A 16,485-nucleotide genomic window follows, 5' to 3' on the forward strand; every position below is an offset into this window, starting at 1 on the left:
ACAAACCATCGAGTGAACGTGCCGGAGGAGAAAATGTGCATAAGACGCGTTTACTCGTGTTAGGCACATTTTTTTGTGAAAGCCTTGTCAACACTAGCAAAAGTTCACGGAACTTTGCGCGAAAGTTCAGTTCCGTAAACCTATCTCTGTGCAGACAAGACCTTTCATTTATAAGAAATGGACGAACAAATGATGAAAGAATAAACATGAATGTGGTTTAATAATTTTAATTTCCGCCAACGTGTCAACCTTCCTCCGCAGCAGCGCTGCGCTGACCGCACTGTTTTTGACGCAATGCGTGAAGTATTCATGGAGTCTTGTAGGCACTGTGAGTTTCACGCCAACCGCTGCTGACCGCGCTACGTTTGACGCAACTCGTTAAGTATTCATGGACTCTTGTAGGCGTTAATATGTGTTTCTTGCTGACCGGCGCGCCGAGGGCTTCTCCTTTTCATCTCAAGTCCTCGTCATCATTGCTCTCTGCGCCGCGCCGCCCCAGGCCAAATTGCGTGTTTGGTTCCTCTCTCAAGTAGACTAACGAAAGGCTAGACTGTCTCTTGTATCACCGAAAGACAAACAAATTAGAAATTACTATTCTTTAACTTTCAGGAAATGAGAGATGTTGTCGCCTTTCCTCGTTTGTAATTTTTTTTCTGAATCTGATTTATATCAAACGAACGAAAAAAAAAATATGAAAGAACAAACATAAATGGTGTTTAATAACTTTAACTTTCGCCGCCGCTGCGCCGACCACACCGTGTTTGGCGCAATGCGTGAAGTATTCATGCAGTCTTGTAGGCGCTATGCGTTTCAAGCCGGCTGCTGCTGACCGCACTGTGTTTGGCACAATGCGTGAAGTATTCATACAGTCTTGTAGGTCTCTTTTCGTTGGTAATTTATTTTCTGAATCCGATTATTTTTTCTTTTTTTTGATACCTACATTCAAAAAGATTGCAAAATTTGCCGCTCCCAACATTTTGCCGTCATGGGCTGCGGCCCATGTGGCCACCCCCTAAATCCGGCTCTGTGGGTCCAGTGCAATTTCTTCTAAATATTGGGTAAAGGATGAGTTGATAGAAGAAATTTTTGATCTTGGGAAATACGTCTCGAAAAAGTATCGAGGAAATGTCTTAATAAATTGGATACAATTGTCCAATAGAATCCTCGTTTGAACTGCTATGCACAATTCGAGTTCTGATCTCAGATTCCGAGGTCCGCTTTGTTCTGACATGATTTCGAGACTTAATCCTCGAGTATTCAAACTTAATTTGACTTAACTAGGAACTATTAAGCTGCTCTCTAATTTTTACGATAATAGCCTTGGTCGGCAGGAGAGCAGACAGTTCAAAATATTTAATTAGTATGTACTGCTCGTAATTATTGCTAGCAACATAGAAAATTTTCCATTCCGTTCACAGATTGAATGCATGTCACTCAACGAACGTCATAAATCAACCACAGTGAAAGAGTCTTATATAGAAGAAGGATCAATACATCGACCTCATACACATTCCATCTCACTTCTGGGCCCTCGAGAGGAAATTAGTCATTCAGTATAGTCTTTTTTTGACGAAACTCGTGGTAGCATTAGCATCTAAATAACAATAATTCTAATAAATAAATAAATAAATAAATAAATAAATAAATAAATGAATAAATAAAGAGATAGATAGATAAATAAATAAAAAAATAGCCACTCAGATGGAAAATGTGATAAAGACCGCTGACAACTTCTCTTCCGACGCCATTAGATGAAATGAAAAAATATTGAGTAAGCAATTCCAGCGTGTGAAATTTTGCATCGGTCAATTTGTATTGCTCACTTTTAACCAGGTTCAAGTTTGACAAAATGATTATTCGAAACATGAATTTACCTTTAATGTGTTGCCGTGTGTTCAACCCATCAAAATCAAAAAGTTATAAAGAGTAGCGTACGAAAAGACGGGTGGAGCTTGTGGTGATCCTCCCCGCCCCCTCACCATAAACTACTCCATAGACCCAAAACGGGAGAAAAATCCAGTGGCGTGGCGTGCTTTGCGATTTATCGATTGATTGATCTGCCACTTAAACCTATGGGAGTAGATCGATAAACAGGGTGTTCGCAACGAACACCTTAACAATCGATTCTTTACCACAGCTTCAAATTGGGTAATATCGATAATAATCGATCATTCACGCCTCGCCACTGGTTGAATCTGTGACTTAAAACAAAAGCGGCGCAGGGACTCCACGCTGTATGACCTGATGGGACTGGATGTGGGGAAAAGGAGAAAGGCATTAGATACAAAAAATAAGGGCATGCTTACTACTATGACAAGAGGAGGAGGAGGCCGACTGATACCGGAAGCATCAATTCAAATATCCCGCCACCAATCGAAGGGCTAGGTCTCGTTCTACAGTGATCTGTCAAGGGAAGATCCTGGATGTAATCCGACAGTCTCCATATTGGAGCAGCGAAATTCGTGTTCTTTGCGACCTCAAAAATTAGTTGATACTAAATTGTGAATGAATCACAAATTGGATTACATTTTGCGATGAAAAACTACAATTTCTGGCTTATTTTAGAAACATACATATGCTCTCTTAGCGACTCTACGCAGATAGGTGTTTTTATGTATGAGCCATTTTAGTTCCTGCTGAAAAATTTAGTCTACCTGATATTCTGTAAGAAAAAGTGGTAAATATGTTTCAGCAATTCAGCCCTCCGCAGATAACCCCTATGCTGCCCCGTGCTAAGGAAAAACGCCGTATGAACATTCGGGCGTTGCCAAATTTCCTCTCATAAAATGCGAATTTCCTGGTAAATGTAAGAATATTTCCCTCCCAAATTTTCAGATGATTTAGTTCACAATTTTACCAAAAGATTCTGAAAATTTGAAGGGAAAATATTCATGAATTTCCCAAAAAATAAACATTTTATCTAAGGAAATTTGGCAACTCTTGAATGTTCATACGGCGTTCTTCTTTAGCACGGCAGTATGAAGCTTGGCAAGCAGCTCACTTTTGAAAACGGAGCTGGATATACGTTTCATATCTCGCGACTCCTATAATTGGGCAACGTCCCTCACAGTCAGTCTGGCATCTTGATAGCGCGCGGTTGCCAATTCGAGAATCTTCTTTTGAGAACTGTTTGAAATATTTCGGATTTTCCAATTCCATATTTGCATTTTGTCGCTCAATTTGATTGAAGGGACTCTTTTTTTGAATCCTCTGCGGGGCAACCACAATATCTGCAAAATTTCTCTGATACATTCGTGAAATTCCAAAAAATGCGACTGCTTAAAACGAACCGAATTTCATTTGCGCATACATGCATACATATAGTATAGCTGTTTCTAAAGTATCAGTACCCTGGTAAAAATTGCCAGTAGAATCTGTGTTCCAAAATACCATAGACCTAAAGCCGGCTGTAAGATTTTCAATAGCTTCTATAGCCGGCTGCACAATTTCTTATAGCCATTTATAGCCGATAGCGATTGAGCAACAGCCTGGCGATAAAGTGTATGCTAAACGTTACTAATTACGGATGCTAGAACTTAGTGAGTTTTTGGACTACCGCTCTCTTTTTGGGCCGTAGTATCTTGATTTAATTTGCGAGGAAAGCTCCGTACTTTTGAAGGATGCCTGCCATTCCTAATATGTTGGAGCGCCTTCAATTTCGTATGATACTGTGCAATACTTCTGGTGTGAAATAGTTGCTTCAAGCGCCGTGGCACGCTGCGGCGCGGCGGGCGGGTAGCCAGCGCGAGAAGCGCCATAGCGCCTACAAACCTAACAGGGATACTTCACGCATTGCGCCATGCGTGAAGTATCCTAGTTAGGTTTGTAGGCGCTGGTGCGCGCTTATCGCTGGCAGCACGCCGCTCCGCTCTGTGTTATGCTCCAATATAATTTTGCGGAGTCAGCGTTTTTCAACTCATGATTTTGAAATGTTTGCACATCCTGTATGGATTATTCTCATTTTAATTGATGAAAAAAAAATATGTATCAAAGGAAAATATAATGTGTGTTTTGTGAATATTATGTTGGCTCCGTATCAAACTTAATTAATTCCAAAGCACACGAATTTCTACTTAATTTCTTATAGCCTTATATAGCCGATGGCGATAAAGTGTAAAGCCCGGCGATAGGAACTATAGCCCAACTGCATACTTTTTTATCGCTTCGTATATCCCGGCTATATGATTTGCTCCGCTTTCTACAGCCAGCTATATGATTTTCTATTGCCTTCTTTAGCCGGCTGTAAGAATTCCTATGGTATTTTGAAACGCAGCTCCTATCGCCAATTTTTACCAAGGTAAATTCTAGGAAGCAGGTGACTGCAGAATTGTAGATAAATACGTTAAAAACTTCCCAATAACAATAAGTGCAAGAGTCACATGCTTTCCTCAAGTTAATTATTACCTGGCCAGAGTGAATTCTCTGAATACTTAATTTTACTTACTTTTTTTTCTTTCTTAAAAGTAATGTAGTGCAATTAAGTACTTTAATTCCGTTGCGTTGGTTCTTGCCGAACGTTCTATTCTGTAATGCTTGGTTATCACCTAACGCAAGTTTACTAAGTAGGTTTTGAATTGCACTTTATTTCGTCATGCCAGGTTCTATTTGTTTGTTAAACTATTGTTACTGTTCAATTGTGCGCGAGTAGCACATTTATTGATGAACAACAACAAAAAATCCACCTGCTTAAGTTGATTTTTCGGGAATACTTATGAAACCCCGTCCAACGTAAGTTGAAACTAAGGCTAAAGTCGAAAAATCGAAATATCTTAGATCGCGAAGCTCCTTGAGCTCCAATAGTTTCTACTGAAATTTTCCGCGAATTTTCTTCACTCATTCTAAAACAAATCACACAAAATTGCAAGGATACATTTTCATTAGTTTTCCTCGGAGAAAATAAAGCAGAACCAGAGACTATTAAACGTTGAGCCTGAGATTTGCATTTTTCGCATTTTGTAGTCGATTTTCATTAACTTAGTGGTTCCACCACAGGCAAAATGCTGGTTTTATTGCGCAGTGACTAAGTAAGCAAAGTGTGATGCAAGAGGGTTAATTTTAATTGTACTACCTAACGTCACTTTGTTGCTTAATACTCTCGTAAAAATTTATTTTATTTGGATTCAATTTAAGTTGGTTTATTTTCATTAATTAATTTAATTTAATTTAATTTAGTTTAATTTAATTTACTTTAATTTACTTTAATTTACTTTAATTTAGTTTAATTTTATTTAGATCAATTTAATTTAATTTAGTTTGATTTAATTTAATCATACATATGTAGGTAGATACAAGACATATTTTGTAGCAGTTACGTTATTTTGAAATAAAATTAATTTGAAAAAACGGGTGGGTTTGGGAAATGTTTGAATGGGCGTAAAGAAGGGGTGCAAAAGGTCCTCGAAAGGCACTGGCGCTTACCGAGGAAGAGGCAAGAAGCAACCGCTTGAGCAGGAGCGCTGCATACTTCCTTAGCGGGCTAAATAAATACAGGCGGTCATATTTGGTCATAATGAACGCAGACCGCAGCGCGCGCGGACAGCTATATAATTTCGCGGGTGGGAGGCAAAGCATCTAGTCGACCGCCAACTCTCCGCAAACTCACTTTGTAAGTGCTCTCTTCTTTCCGTTTCCGCTCTTAGTGTTTGTGCTCCCTCGTTCCCGATACAATCCCTTCAATTTCCGGTTTTCGTAGTTTTCCAGTTCGAATTTGGAAAATTCGGATTTTTCTTTTTTTTCAAATTTCCCTAGAGTTTTTCTAGAATTGTTTCTGGTGAATTATTTTTAAATTGTCTTCAAAATTCTGAAAAATTGGATTACACGGCGAATTTGTGCATCTGTGATTTGTTGAAATTTCTGTTCCGGTATTTTGGAAAAAATCATTATTCGTTTGATCGTCAGTGATGGATTGAAAATCTTAACGTTTTCTTTAAAAACCAAAGCCCTCGATTGGTTATTCAGTGCACTTTTATTCATCAGTGATTTATCTATATAGCATTGTAACGTTGCCGTTTTCAACATGAACGCAATTATGCCGTATTCAGAACGAATTAAGCCAATTTAAGTATTTTTTCATCTAAATAAGGATTTAAACGTTAAGTTTTCTTCGATCGTGAAAATAACAGCAAAGGAAAAATTTAGTGAATGTGATAATAAGTGTCTCACTGAAATATTTTCCTATTTGTTTTTACTTTTTAAATTTAACCCCCCCCCCTCCCCAACCGTACCAATGTTCAGAATTAAGCCGGATTTTTTTTTCTTTTCCTGTTATGAGTCGCCCAAGTTTCATTCGTTTAGCGATTTGAATCATCCCATCGGATTTGTTTTTTCTAACTAATGTAAAAAAATCCAAGCAAGGTGTTTCAAAAAAGAATAGCCCCAGAAAAATTTTAACGAAAATGTGGTGATGCTGACAGATCTGGAAAATTTGAATTATTTCATGATAATTTAATAACATTGGAAAGAAGTCTCTTAGATCTACAGTTCAGACTCTTAAAAAATTGTCAAGAAACATTTCTCTTGATTCAATCAGATGTTTGCTTGAATCAAATGGAAATACGCTGAAATGAAAGATCTAGGCTCTAGATTCAAGCAGAAATTGGATTGAATCAAGAGTATTCTTTCTCGTCGATTTTTTAAGAGTCTGGGCTCCAGATCCCAGGGATTTTTTCCGAAAAAAAGTAAAACAATTTAGACGCTAAGTTGAGAAACTTTGAATCGTGAAAATGTTGAAAAGTTGTGAAGATGATCGGGACATGAATGACATTTGGACCGAGTTTATCAGAATGGAACCAACCCAAATTTTCGAAAAAATTGAGTTAAGAACGTATTTGAGTTTTACCAGCCGTAAATTTTCCTGCCCAAAACTGAAAGTCAAAAAACAGAAATTAGTGTGTTAAAAGAGGAGGGGTTAAAGTTTATTTTCTACATTGAGCCTTAGGCAGGAATACAACTTCAACCCCCCTTTTCTCAGTTTCAACTTGATGTGGGTTGGTTCTTTTCTGATGAACTCGGTCCATTCGGAGCTTACTAAACTCCTGGGAATGAACTGTGCACAAAAGTGTAGCGAAATTCTAATTGCTTGTTTTGTATCTGTTTGTTGCAGTTAATTAATTTATTTTAGGTTTAACTTATTTATTTCACCAATTCCAAAATGTGTGACGACGAATTAGCCGCATTGGTCGTTGACAATGGCTCCGGTATGTGCAAAGCCGGTTTCGCCGGTGATGACGCACCCCGGGCTGTCTTCCCCTCCATCGTTGGACGACCCCGATACCAGGTGAGGAATTTTAAATCTTATTTAATTTCAAAATTAATCAATAAAAACAAATAGGTAGTTGGAAGACTGGTCGGTAAAACAATTTGGACGACGCATAGTGGATCGAGTCAATAGGAGAGGTCGGACAAAATTTGGAAAATTCAAATGCTTTCAAGTACGATTATACAAAAATTTGAGATTCCAAAAGTGGTTCCATTGGTTTCCTCGTGAAATTTTCTTCCAGGAACGTCCCTTTATATTTAAAATGTGACGAATTAAACATCAAAGTTTGCAGTTTTAGTCAAACATTTCAGGTCCGACCTCTCCTCTATTGACTCGATCCACTGTGAGAAGCAACCATTAATGGTGGAATTAAACCCGGGCGTTTGTTCTAGCCTTGCGTTCAAGTCTCCAAGATATTCTCCTCTCCCCAAATAGCGGTGATCGCGATAAGTTGCGATTTGATTGGAGGATGTATCGTAATTTCATCGACGTCGATTTGTTGCGATGTTATCGGATAAAAAATTGCGATTTCATCGCATAAAAGTGCAATGAAATCACGATTGCGTGGACGGCGATTCATCACAATATTATATCGAACAAAAAGTCTTGATGAATTAATATAAAATTTCAATTTTATCGAACGCGATTTTTTTAGAGATGAATTGCGCGATAAGATTGATGATAATCGCCGAGATGTTGATGATCCTATCGACTTTATCTCCGAGGAATCGTAAAAAAATCGCCATCCAATATCAAAATATCGGGATTTTTCCGTTGAAAAGCGCTACTTGGGAATGGTGGAACTAAACCGGGGCTTTTTTCTAACCTTGCGTTTAAGTCTCCGAAATTTTCCCCTCTTACTGAGAAAGTAATGTCACAAATGTACATCAATGAGCTTATTCTAGGTGAGTAATACTTGGATAGCGAAGCAAAATAGTCATATCTCCTTTGCGGTGTTTCAATCATATTTGGACCGTGCTAATAAGCAGAAAGGAACCAAGCCACATCAGCTATTACCAAATTTAATCGGGCAATGTAACTTTTTACATGAAAATGGTTGTGCAGATTTTCGTGCAAACAGTGAATTTTCTGCTTAGTACGGAGCAAATTCCGTAAAACGTTCAAAGGAATCCGCACGAACGCTCCATTGTAAAAAAATTAAATTTCCCCGTTAAATTTGGCAATAGCTGATGTGGCTTGGTTCCTTTCTGCTAAACGCAGTCCATTTGTCTATCCCCTCCTTTAAACGGAAACTTGCCCGTTGCTGATCGATGAAATGTATTCAATAGAAAGTCTCGTTCTCCGTAAGAGTGGATAAATTATTTATTGGTGTTTTTTTTTTTTTTTTGAGCTTAAGATGCCAAAAAATGTTTCCAATTGTGAATAGAATCAGCATTTTCGGAATATATCGACGGTGTAAGTCGGCAATCACATAACTCGGTTTGCGACGTTGCAGAATTCCTGTCATACTTTATTTTTTAAACGGAAAACTACTCAACGACAATTCTTTAAAACTGCCGTGATTCTTCTTCTCTGTACGAAGATATTTCTGCAAAAACTTCAAGGAATGATGTCGATTTGTTCTCCTTTAAAAAAATAACAAAGATGCGGAGATTTTCAGATACCGCAAACGAGTTATGTGATCGCCGACTTACACCGTCGATATGTTATTTGTTGTGTTTGTTTCTCCTTTTTTTTAAAAAAAAAAAAAAAAAAAACAAAAAAAAAAACAAATATAAACGTTACAGTTAATCAAATTGAATTGTGATGATTACAGGGTATCATGGTCGGTATGGGTCAGAAGGACTCATACGTAGGAGATGAAGCTCAGTCAAAACGAGGTGTCCTCACGGTGAAATACCCAATTGAGCACGGAATCGTAAGCAACTGGGATGATATGGAGAAGATCTGGCACCACACCTTCTACAACGAACTCAGGATTGCTCCTGAAGAGCACCCCGTCCTCCTCACAGAAGCTCCCCTCAACCCCAAGGCCAACCGTGAAAAGATGACTCAGGTGCGAAACAAGCTTTTCTCGATTTTTCACGTCTTTCAATGCAATTTTGCAAATAAAGAAAGAAAAACACAAAGAAACGGGGCACTAAATTCGCTGAGTTCACGGAGCCAAAAATTCTCTATTCCTCCACAGATTGCAATGAATTTCAATTAAGTACTTAGTTCAAATTATTACTACTTCACCGGAGTGTTGTGTATGTTGCCTATCTACTAATTGAAGGGGCACCTCTTGTTGAACTTAATTGAAATGGAAACTAAGTCACAATTTTTCTTTGCATTGCAAATTGCCTAACTCTCCGACACACCCGCTAACATGAAGTTAATCTTATTGATCGTTTAAAACCTACATTTATTCACTTAATTGTGTAAAAATATTGAAATTTCATGGTAAAAAAAATTGCAATTTCATGGAATAAATTCGCAATTTTATTTCAATATTTTCATTGCACTGTGCTACTTGGGCCTTGTCTAAGAATCATATCTTCTCTATTATAACACTATGAGTCCAATATTTTGTTCATACGTTTTGCTTTATTCTTTTTTACATTCGGCCCTTCACATTGATGGCGGGCGAGAAATCGTTTTCGAGAGGATTTTCAAAAATTGTTTTTGAATAGGTACCTCAGGAAGATACAAGAGTGTGTTTTTTACCAAAAAAATTTGATCACTTCCGCAATTATGCATAGGTGCGGGAAAATTGATAGTAGATACGTTGTTCTACGATACAAGTCGAAAAAATGGTCCTCCTCTGGTCACTATACCGTAGAAATAATTAAAAGCTAGGTTTCCTCTGTTTGAATAATTGACTTTCACGAATTCCTTTTTGCAGATCATGTTTGAAACCTTCAACACACCCGCTATGTACGTGGCCATCCAAGCCGTTCTTTCCCTGTACGCCTCCGGAAGGACCACCGGTATTGTCTTGGATTCTGGAGACGGTGTCTCACACACAGTCCCCATCTACGAAGGTCAGTGATTCCTACGTTTGCTTATGCTTCACTTTTCCAGACAAGGAAGTTTTTTATTTTTTTTCTCTTAATTTTTTTAACCCTATTATAAAGTTATCAAATTCAACAATTTGCAAGTTCTTTTTGCGTGAATCTTCATGTTTTCAATCACCGCTCTACTATCCCACCTAGCACAGATTGCAATAAGTTGCTGCTACATTGTAAAACTATTGCTATTGCATAGGAGTGATGTGCATGCTCCTAATCTACTGATTGAAACGAAACTTCTTGTTAAAATTTTTCGCAATCAAATTGAAATAAGACGCAATTTTTCATTGCCTTGCAAATTATCTGATGAGACTCATTTTTATGGTTTAAAATTGGCATTTGTCGACCGAATGATGTAAAAACATTGCAATTTTGTATAAGGAAAACATTGTAATTTTATTGCATTAAGTCGAAATTGTATTCCAATATTTTCATTGCACTGTGCTACTTGGGTTATGGTAGCCTATCATTACTAAAAAATTTGGCTATATATTTTATTATTAGTATTTTATTCTGTCTGCATCGATGTCTCTTGAGTCTGAATATAGTAAGATTAATCTTATTAGATTCCACGATTCATTAACATAGGGTACAAACGTCTGGGCCAGTTATTGGAAATTATACGTTTTCATTTTACCCGGCAGCACTGGGCACGCGTCAGACCCAATTAAACACTTTACCCCCCCCCCCCCATATTATCTTCCGAGCGCTCCTTAATTATCGCTAATTAAAAAGGGAGTGAGCGCTTACCACTCCGTTTAGGTCTCCGTGTCCGAAAGCGTCTCGCACGCTACGCTGCGCTGGTCTTTCTAATTGATCCGCTCTCTGGGCAATAGTCGTAAAACACCACAGCATGTCCGAGAGAGAGCCATTCTTGACGGAGGGGTTTCGTGATGACGTCACGTCCTGTAAAAGTCGGGGGTAAGGCACGAAGTTAGAGGGAAACTCCCCAAAAAGCACATATTGCGATGATTTGCAATCAGATGGTAAAATCATTGCTACCGCATCGAAGTGTTGTTTGTTGCTTATCCGCTGATTGAAGGCGCAGGGCTAATTGAAATTTATCGCAATAAAATTTCCTACTTCGGGGTGCACGACGGCTGTTGCCAAGGCGCCTTGACCCCTAGAAGGCGCCTCAACCGGTCAGTCTGGCATTCACTTACTTACCTACATACTTACTTACTTATTTTACTTACTTAAATTCATTCACGCAGTCACGCAAATACCTCGTACAGCTCTCTTGATTTGGCAAAGAAGAAAAAATTGCAATTAAGGTTTGCCTTATAAATTGACTGTGGTGTAGGTACCTCTGACAAAAACCTGGCGAAGATTCTACTCAAAGACACAAATAATCCATATTTCACGGAGAAATATATCACTCTCTTTTCCATATGCCGTAACTTAGTGTTAGATTTCTTCCAAATTTCTACCGAACTAATGTAGCTCCCCAATTTTTTGGAAATTAATTGAACACGCTCACATTTTGAAAAGTTTAAATGCGATAGGTAACAGAGATTTATAATACTGTGCGATTTTTATCTATATGACTTTCCGAAGTCCTAATTTTCGGCCCTCAATGATTGTTCTCTGTAACGTTAAGGCATGTTAAGGCATTGTCAAATTTACAAAGAAGCACAACTCTTACGCACTCGGGGTGAAAATTCAATTGTTTCAAGTTATGTGCAGCAACGGTGAGCATCGAAAAAGAGAAGTAGCTTGTAATGAGCTAACTACTTAATTACTGCCCTGAAAGCAGAATATTAAATGGGAGTACGCCTGTTTCTTCACGCGCGGCCAGAGAGATAACAAATACTTACCTACCAGTGAAATGTGAAGTTGCCGTTTGGGCATTTCGCATTTGAATACTCATCAGTTGAAAGTGACCCAAATATCATATTCGATTATTTGGTTGCAACTGAGAAAATCCTCCAAAAAATGTTTTGACTTTGGCTGGCCATATATTAGGAAAATGCTCACTTTTACGTTATTGTAAAAATAATGGCAATTTCGAAACGATGCAATAACTTACGTCTCTTTACAAAAAATGGGTTTTATTTTTCTTTACTATAATGTCTTAAAAAGTTCAAAAGTGTTGAGTATCTGACTGAGACAATAAATTTCAAAGGACTCAATCGTCAGCGATCACTAGTCAGGAGGCAGATTTTTTAGACAGTCTCAATTTCGACAGCTTTTTCAAAATGATCGAGTGTTTCTCTCGTGAAATACTCACCAATGTGTAAAATTGATCTTTGCCGAAATAAATTCAGTCAGATTTCAGTTGAAAGGGTCCTACCCCCCCCCCCCAGGGGGGGGGGTAGGGGGTTGAAGGGGTATACCTATGAAAGTGCAACACGCCGCTTCAGCTGCAGGCTTGCGGCTTCCCAGAAAGCTAGACCCTGGTGCTTGGGCGTTTTTACACTTTATGGAGTCAATTTATACGTTTTATGCTGTATTACAGCCCCCTAAAATCGAAGTGAATGTTTACTTTTGATTTGACTGTGGAAAAAACCTCAGTGATTAAACTTATGATTAGGTACCTTATTCTCTTTACAATTTTATTCCTATTGTACTTTTCATTTTATACGCAAAATTAATACTGGCCCGACAGTATCCTTGTTAGGATCTAAATTGACGGATAGTAGTTCTTTTCAATTCATACTCGGATTGAAGTTAAACTTTCTGAACTGATTCAACGGAGTGTGTTGGGCGTCTCTGAGCCACGCCATGAGCCATAACTCGGTATTTCGCTTTTGATACCGCGAGTGGCCCATCTGAGGTACCTACTGCGCGCGCCCGAACAAAAATCGCCTTCAATTAGTCCATACGCAATTGGCGACACGCGTGCTCGAATAGTTGCCTGCCTCTCGTTTGGTTACATGGAGAACCGAGGAAGGATAAAACTGGGGAGTGGGATGACGGTAGACATGTATGATCCAATAATCATTTTTGCAGTTACAATTCGTGTGATTTCGTAATTCATGATCATGCTTGCATCTGATCCTACGTAGACATGAGTACCTACAATACAGACCGATGTGATGCTGAACTTAAAAACATACATTTGCGTCGGGAATTTTCTATTGCCCTTCACTCTTTTGAAGAGCGACTAATTCCTACGAGGGTACTTATACAATTTTTTGGCAAAATTTATTCGATATCTCGATTTTTGCTTACTTCCGCGTAAGGTTCACTTTAAGCGATGTAGATTCCCCTTAATTTTCCCGCATCCACTGAGAAAAAAACTTCGATCATATGAACCGAATGTACGATGTTCAATATCGGCCGTATTGATGTTCGGTTCATGTAACCATTCTCTCGGTTTTGGGAACCGTATCCTCGGTTCATGCAACCGAGCATTCAAATCGAACAGAACGAACGAAAAAGCTCGGTTGCATGAACTGAGAGAGCAGTTGCATAAACCGCACAACACGGCCGACATTGAACACCGTACATTCGGTTCGTATGACCGGACCGAACTTTTTTCCTCAGTGATTCTCGAAAAACTTACTCTTTTCAATACAGTAAGGATGTTAGTCGCATAGCTGCGAGTTTTACATAATTTAATTGTCTTAAGTATATAATGTTTCCTTCCGGTTGTTTCAGGTTATGCTTTACCTCACGCTATTCTCAGGTTGGACTTGGCCGGTCGTGACCTGACCGACTACCTTATGAAAATCCTGACCGAGAGGGGATACAGTTTCACCACCACCGCCGAGCGAGAAATCGTCAGGGACATCAAGGAAAAGTTATGTTACGTCGCTCTCGATTTCGAACAAGAAATGGCCACCGCCGCCTCCTCAAGCTCCCTAGAAAAGTCCTACGAACTTCCTGATGGACAGGTAAGAACTGTCGACAGTGACACCGTCTCTTTTCAAGAGGGGCAGTGCGGTTTGTCAATAGCTAGTCAATACTGCCGTGCTAAGGAAGAACGTCGTATGAACATTCGAGAGTTGTCAAATTTCCTCCGGAAAAATGATTACTTTTGAGGAAAGTTGTGAACATTTGTCCTTGAAATTTTCAGGAAATATGTGCAAAATTGCGGGGAAAAATTGTCTGAAAACCCAGACGAGAAACATTCATAAATCCACAAGAAAATTCGAGTTTTATCTACAAAACTTTGGCAACGCCTGAAGGTTCATACGGCGTTCATCCTCAGCTTGGCAGAATAGGAAAACTCATTTTTAATCCCATGCTTTTAAATTTTCAACGAAGAAGCAGAGAGTTCATGACGCCGCACATTCGAAATGAGAGCATGATGGCCAAAAAATGTGGTTACGTACTTTGGCCCATCTCAATGTTCCTTTGGCGAGAGTTTTCGAGAATATTCACTGAAAATTTAGCGTAGGAATGTCGAGAAGCAGATAGTCTCTGGGAGGATAGGAGGCAATGGCGATTGGGCGTCGCAGAGCGCGAGGCTCCGCTATAAAAGCGGCTTAATGTATGTATGTCGAGTAGTATTTTCTTGAAAAAAAAAATGTAAAAGGAGCAGTAATTTTCAAGCGTCCCAATCGATCGCTGTGGATTCGGTAGTTCCGCCAACACCATGTCTCTCCATCCTCATATTATACCCAAACTGTATTTCTCTGTTCAGGTCATCACAATCGGAAACGAGCGATTCCGTTGCCCAGAAGCCATGTTCCAGCCCTCATTCTTGGGCATGGAATCTTGCGGAATCCACGAGACGACCTACAACTCCATCATGAAGTGCGACGTGGACATCCGTAAGGACTTGTACGCCAACACCGTCCTCTCCGGAGGTACCACCATGTACCCTGGAATCGCTGACCGTATGCAGAAGGAAATCACCGCCCTGGCTCCGTCCACGATGAAGATCAAGATCGTGGCTCCCCCCGAGAGGAAGTACTCCGTCTGGATCGGAGGTTCCATCCTGGCTTCTCTGTCCACCTTCCAGCAGATGTGGATCTCCAAGCAGGAGTACGACGAGTCCGGTCCTTCCATCGTTCACAGGAAGTGTTTCTAAGCCCCGTCGTCATCCTCAAAAAACAACCGCCTCGCACGCGTGGATCGCGCACCGCCACTCTCCCTTCAGCCTCCCCCGAAAGAAAAACCACAAAACGCTTCACCTTCAGAAAATCAAGACCTGCCTCACGAACCTCAGTTTATATTGTGTGGCATTCGAGGATTTTTTGTCCTGCAACTTTTGTCCTTGGACTTTGGGACGGCGTTCGGGTGTTCCTTGATCGCCGTTGAGGTTTTGCGGCGCGCTCTGGGAGGGTCACGGGATTTTATGAAGCTCACAAAAATGGGTGAAATGCCTCAGTTACCGTGCGATGAAGTAGAACCCGCGAGGTGAGGTTCGTTGATACAACTGCCTGCGAATCCTACGATGTCCTGGGCTCCTGAAAGTCCACGATGCGCTTTACTCATCAATTCAAGCTAATTTATTTTTGTTAGGTACTTTTGTTATCAATTGTTCTTTGAGAATTTATTAATTTATTTTTTATTTATTTGTTCATCCTACTCGCATTTGTCATTGTTAATTTTCGTCATTATTTTTACTTTCAAAGAAATCGTAATTCATTTTTCCAATCCATTCGTTTGTTCGTTTGTTCATTTTACCCGAAGATAAACTGCCACAGACATAGCTGTGTATCGGCAATCGAGTAGTTGGGTGTCCAAGCAACACAGGTAGCGCTTTATTGCAATTACATGGTAAAATTAGTAACATTATATTGGAGTGTTTTGCGTGTTGTCGATTCACTGATTGAAGGGGCTCCTCTTACTGAAATTGATTGAAATAAAATTGAAATCAGCCGCAATTTTTTTTGCAATGCAAATTGTCTATGTCTACCTCTCTTCCACATCGTGGAACTCATTTTAATGATCGTTTAAAATCAGCTTTTATTGACCAAATGTTATTAAAGTATTGCAATTTTAGGTTAAAAAAATGAAATCATACCTACAGCTTTCACTTGCAAAATCAATGCAATATTTTCGTTGCATTGTACTACTTGCGGGTGTGTTAACTCAAAATCAAAAAGTGTCTGAAATGCCGTTATAATTTTATAAGAAATCAAATTACGTATCGATGGTGAAACTACCAGACCACGAACCTACCTCGTTTGCGGTATTTAAAAATCTCCCCTCCCATTGAATGTTTTTTTTTTTTTTTTTTTTTAAAGAGAACAAATAAATATAATTCCTGGAAATTTTCACAGAGTTTTCTTTGTGCAGAGAAGAAAAATCGCAGAAGTT

The 16,485-nt window shown here is 39.2% G+C and overlaps 1 protein-coding gene across 3 annotated transcripts; it reads left to right on the forward strand.

The window, feature by feature from the left end:
- Positions 1–5,467: 5,467 nt before the first annotated feature.
- On the forward strand, positions 5,468–15,823 carry LOC109034260 (actin, clone 403). 3 transcript variants are annotated; one of them, XM_019047308.2, is made up of 6 exons: positions 5,468–5,605; positions 7,103–7,276; positions 9,036–9,275; positions 10,104–10,242; positions 13,873–14,108; positions 14,861–15,823. In XM_019047308.2, the coding sequence occupies exons 2-6, from the start codon at positions 7,151–7,153 to the stop codon at positions 15,248–15,250; spliced, it is 1,131 nt and encodes a 376-aa protein (XP_018902853.1). In that variant the 5' UTR covers positions 5,468–5,605; positions 7,103–7,150; the 3' UTR covers positions 15,251–15,823. The 3 variants fall into 3 exon arrangements, with proteins under 3 accessions (XP_018902853.1, XP_072151963.1, XP_072151964.1); XM_072295862.1 differs by lacking the exon at positions 5,468–5,605 and adding an exon at positions 5,635–5,770; XM_072295863.1 differs by lacking the exon at positions 5,468–5,605 and adding an exon at positions 5,844–5,861.
- Positions 15,824–16,485: the final 662 nt, after the last annotated feature.

This window comes from Bemisia tabaci, chromosome 2 (assembly GCF_918797505.1).
Source record: "Bemisia tabaci chromosome 2, PGI_BMITA_v3".
Classification (NCBI taxonomy): domain Eukaryota; kingdom Metazoa; phylum Arthropoda; class Insecta; order Hemiptera; family Aleyrodidae; genus Bemisia; species Bemisia tabaci.

Bases quoted from the DNA above. Each gene is read 5' to 3' on its own strand.
- LOC109034260 (XM_019047308.2), top strand. From the start codon at position 7,151: ATGTGTGACGACGAATTAGCCGCATTGGTCGTTGACAATGGCTCCGGT. The intron at 9,276-10,103 runs GTGCGAAACAAG...TCCTTTTTGCAG, and splicing joins ACCGTGAAAAGATGACTCAG to ATCATGTTTGAAACCTTCAA. The intron at 14,109-14,860 runs GTAAGAACTGTC...TTCTCTGTTCAG, and splicing joins ACGAACTTCCTGATGGACAG to GTCATCACAATCGGAAACGA.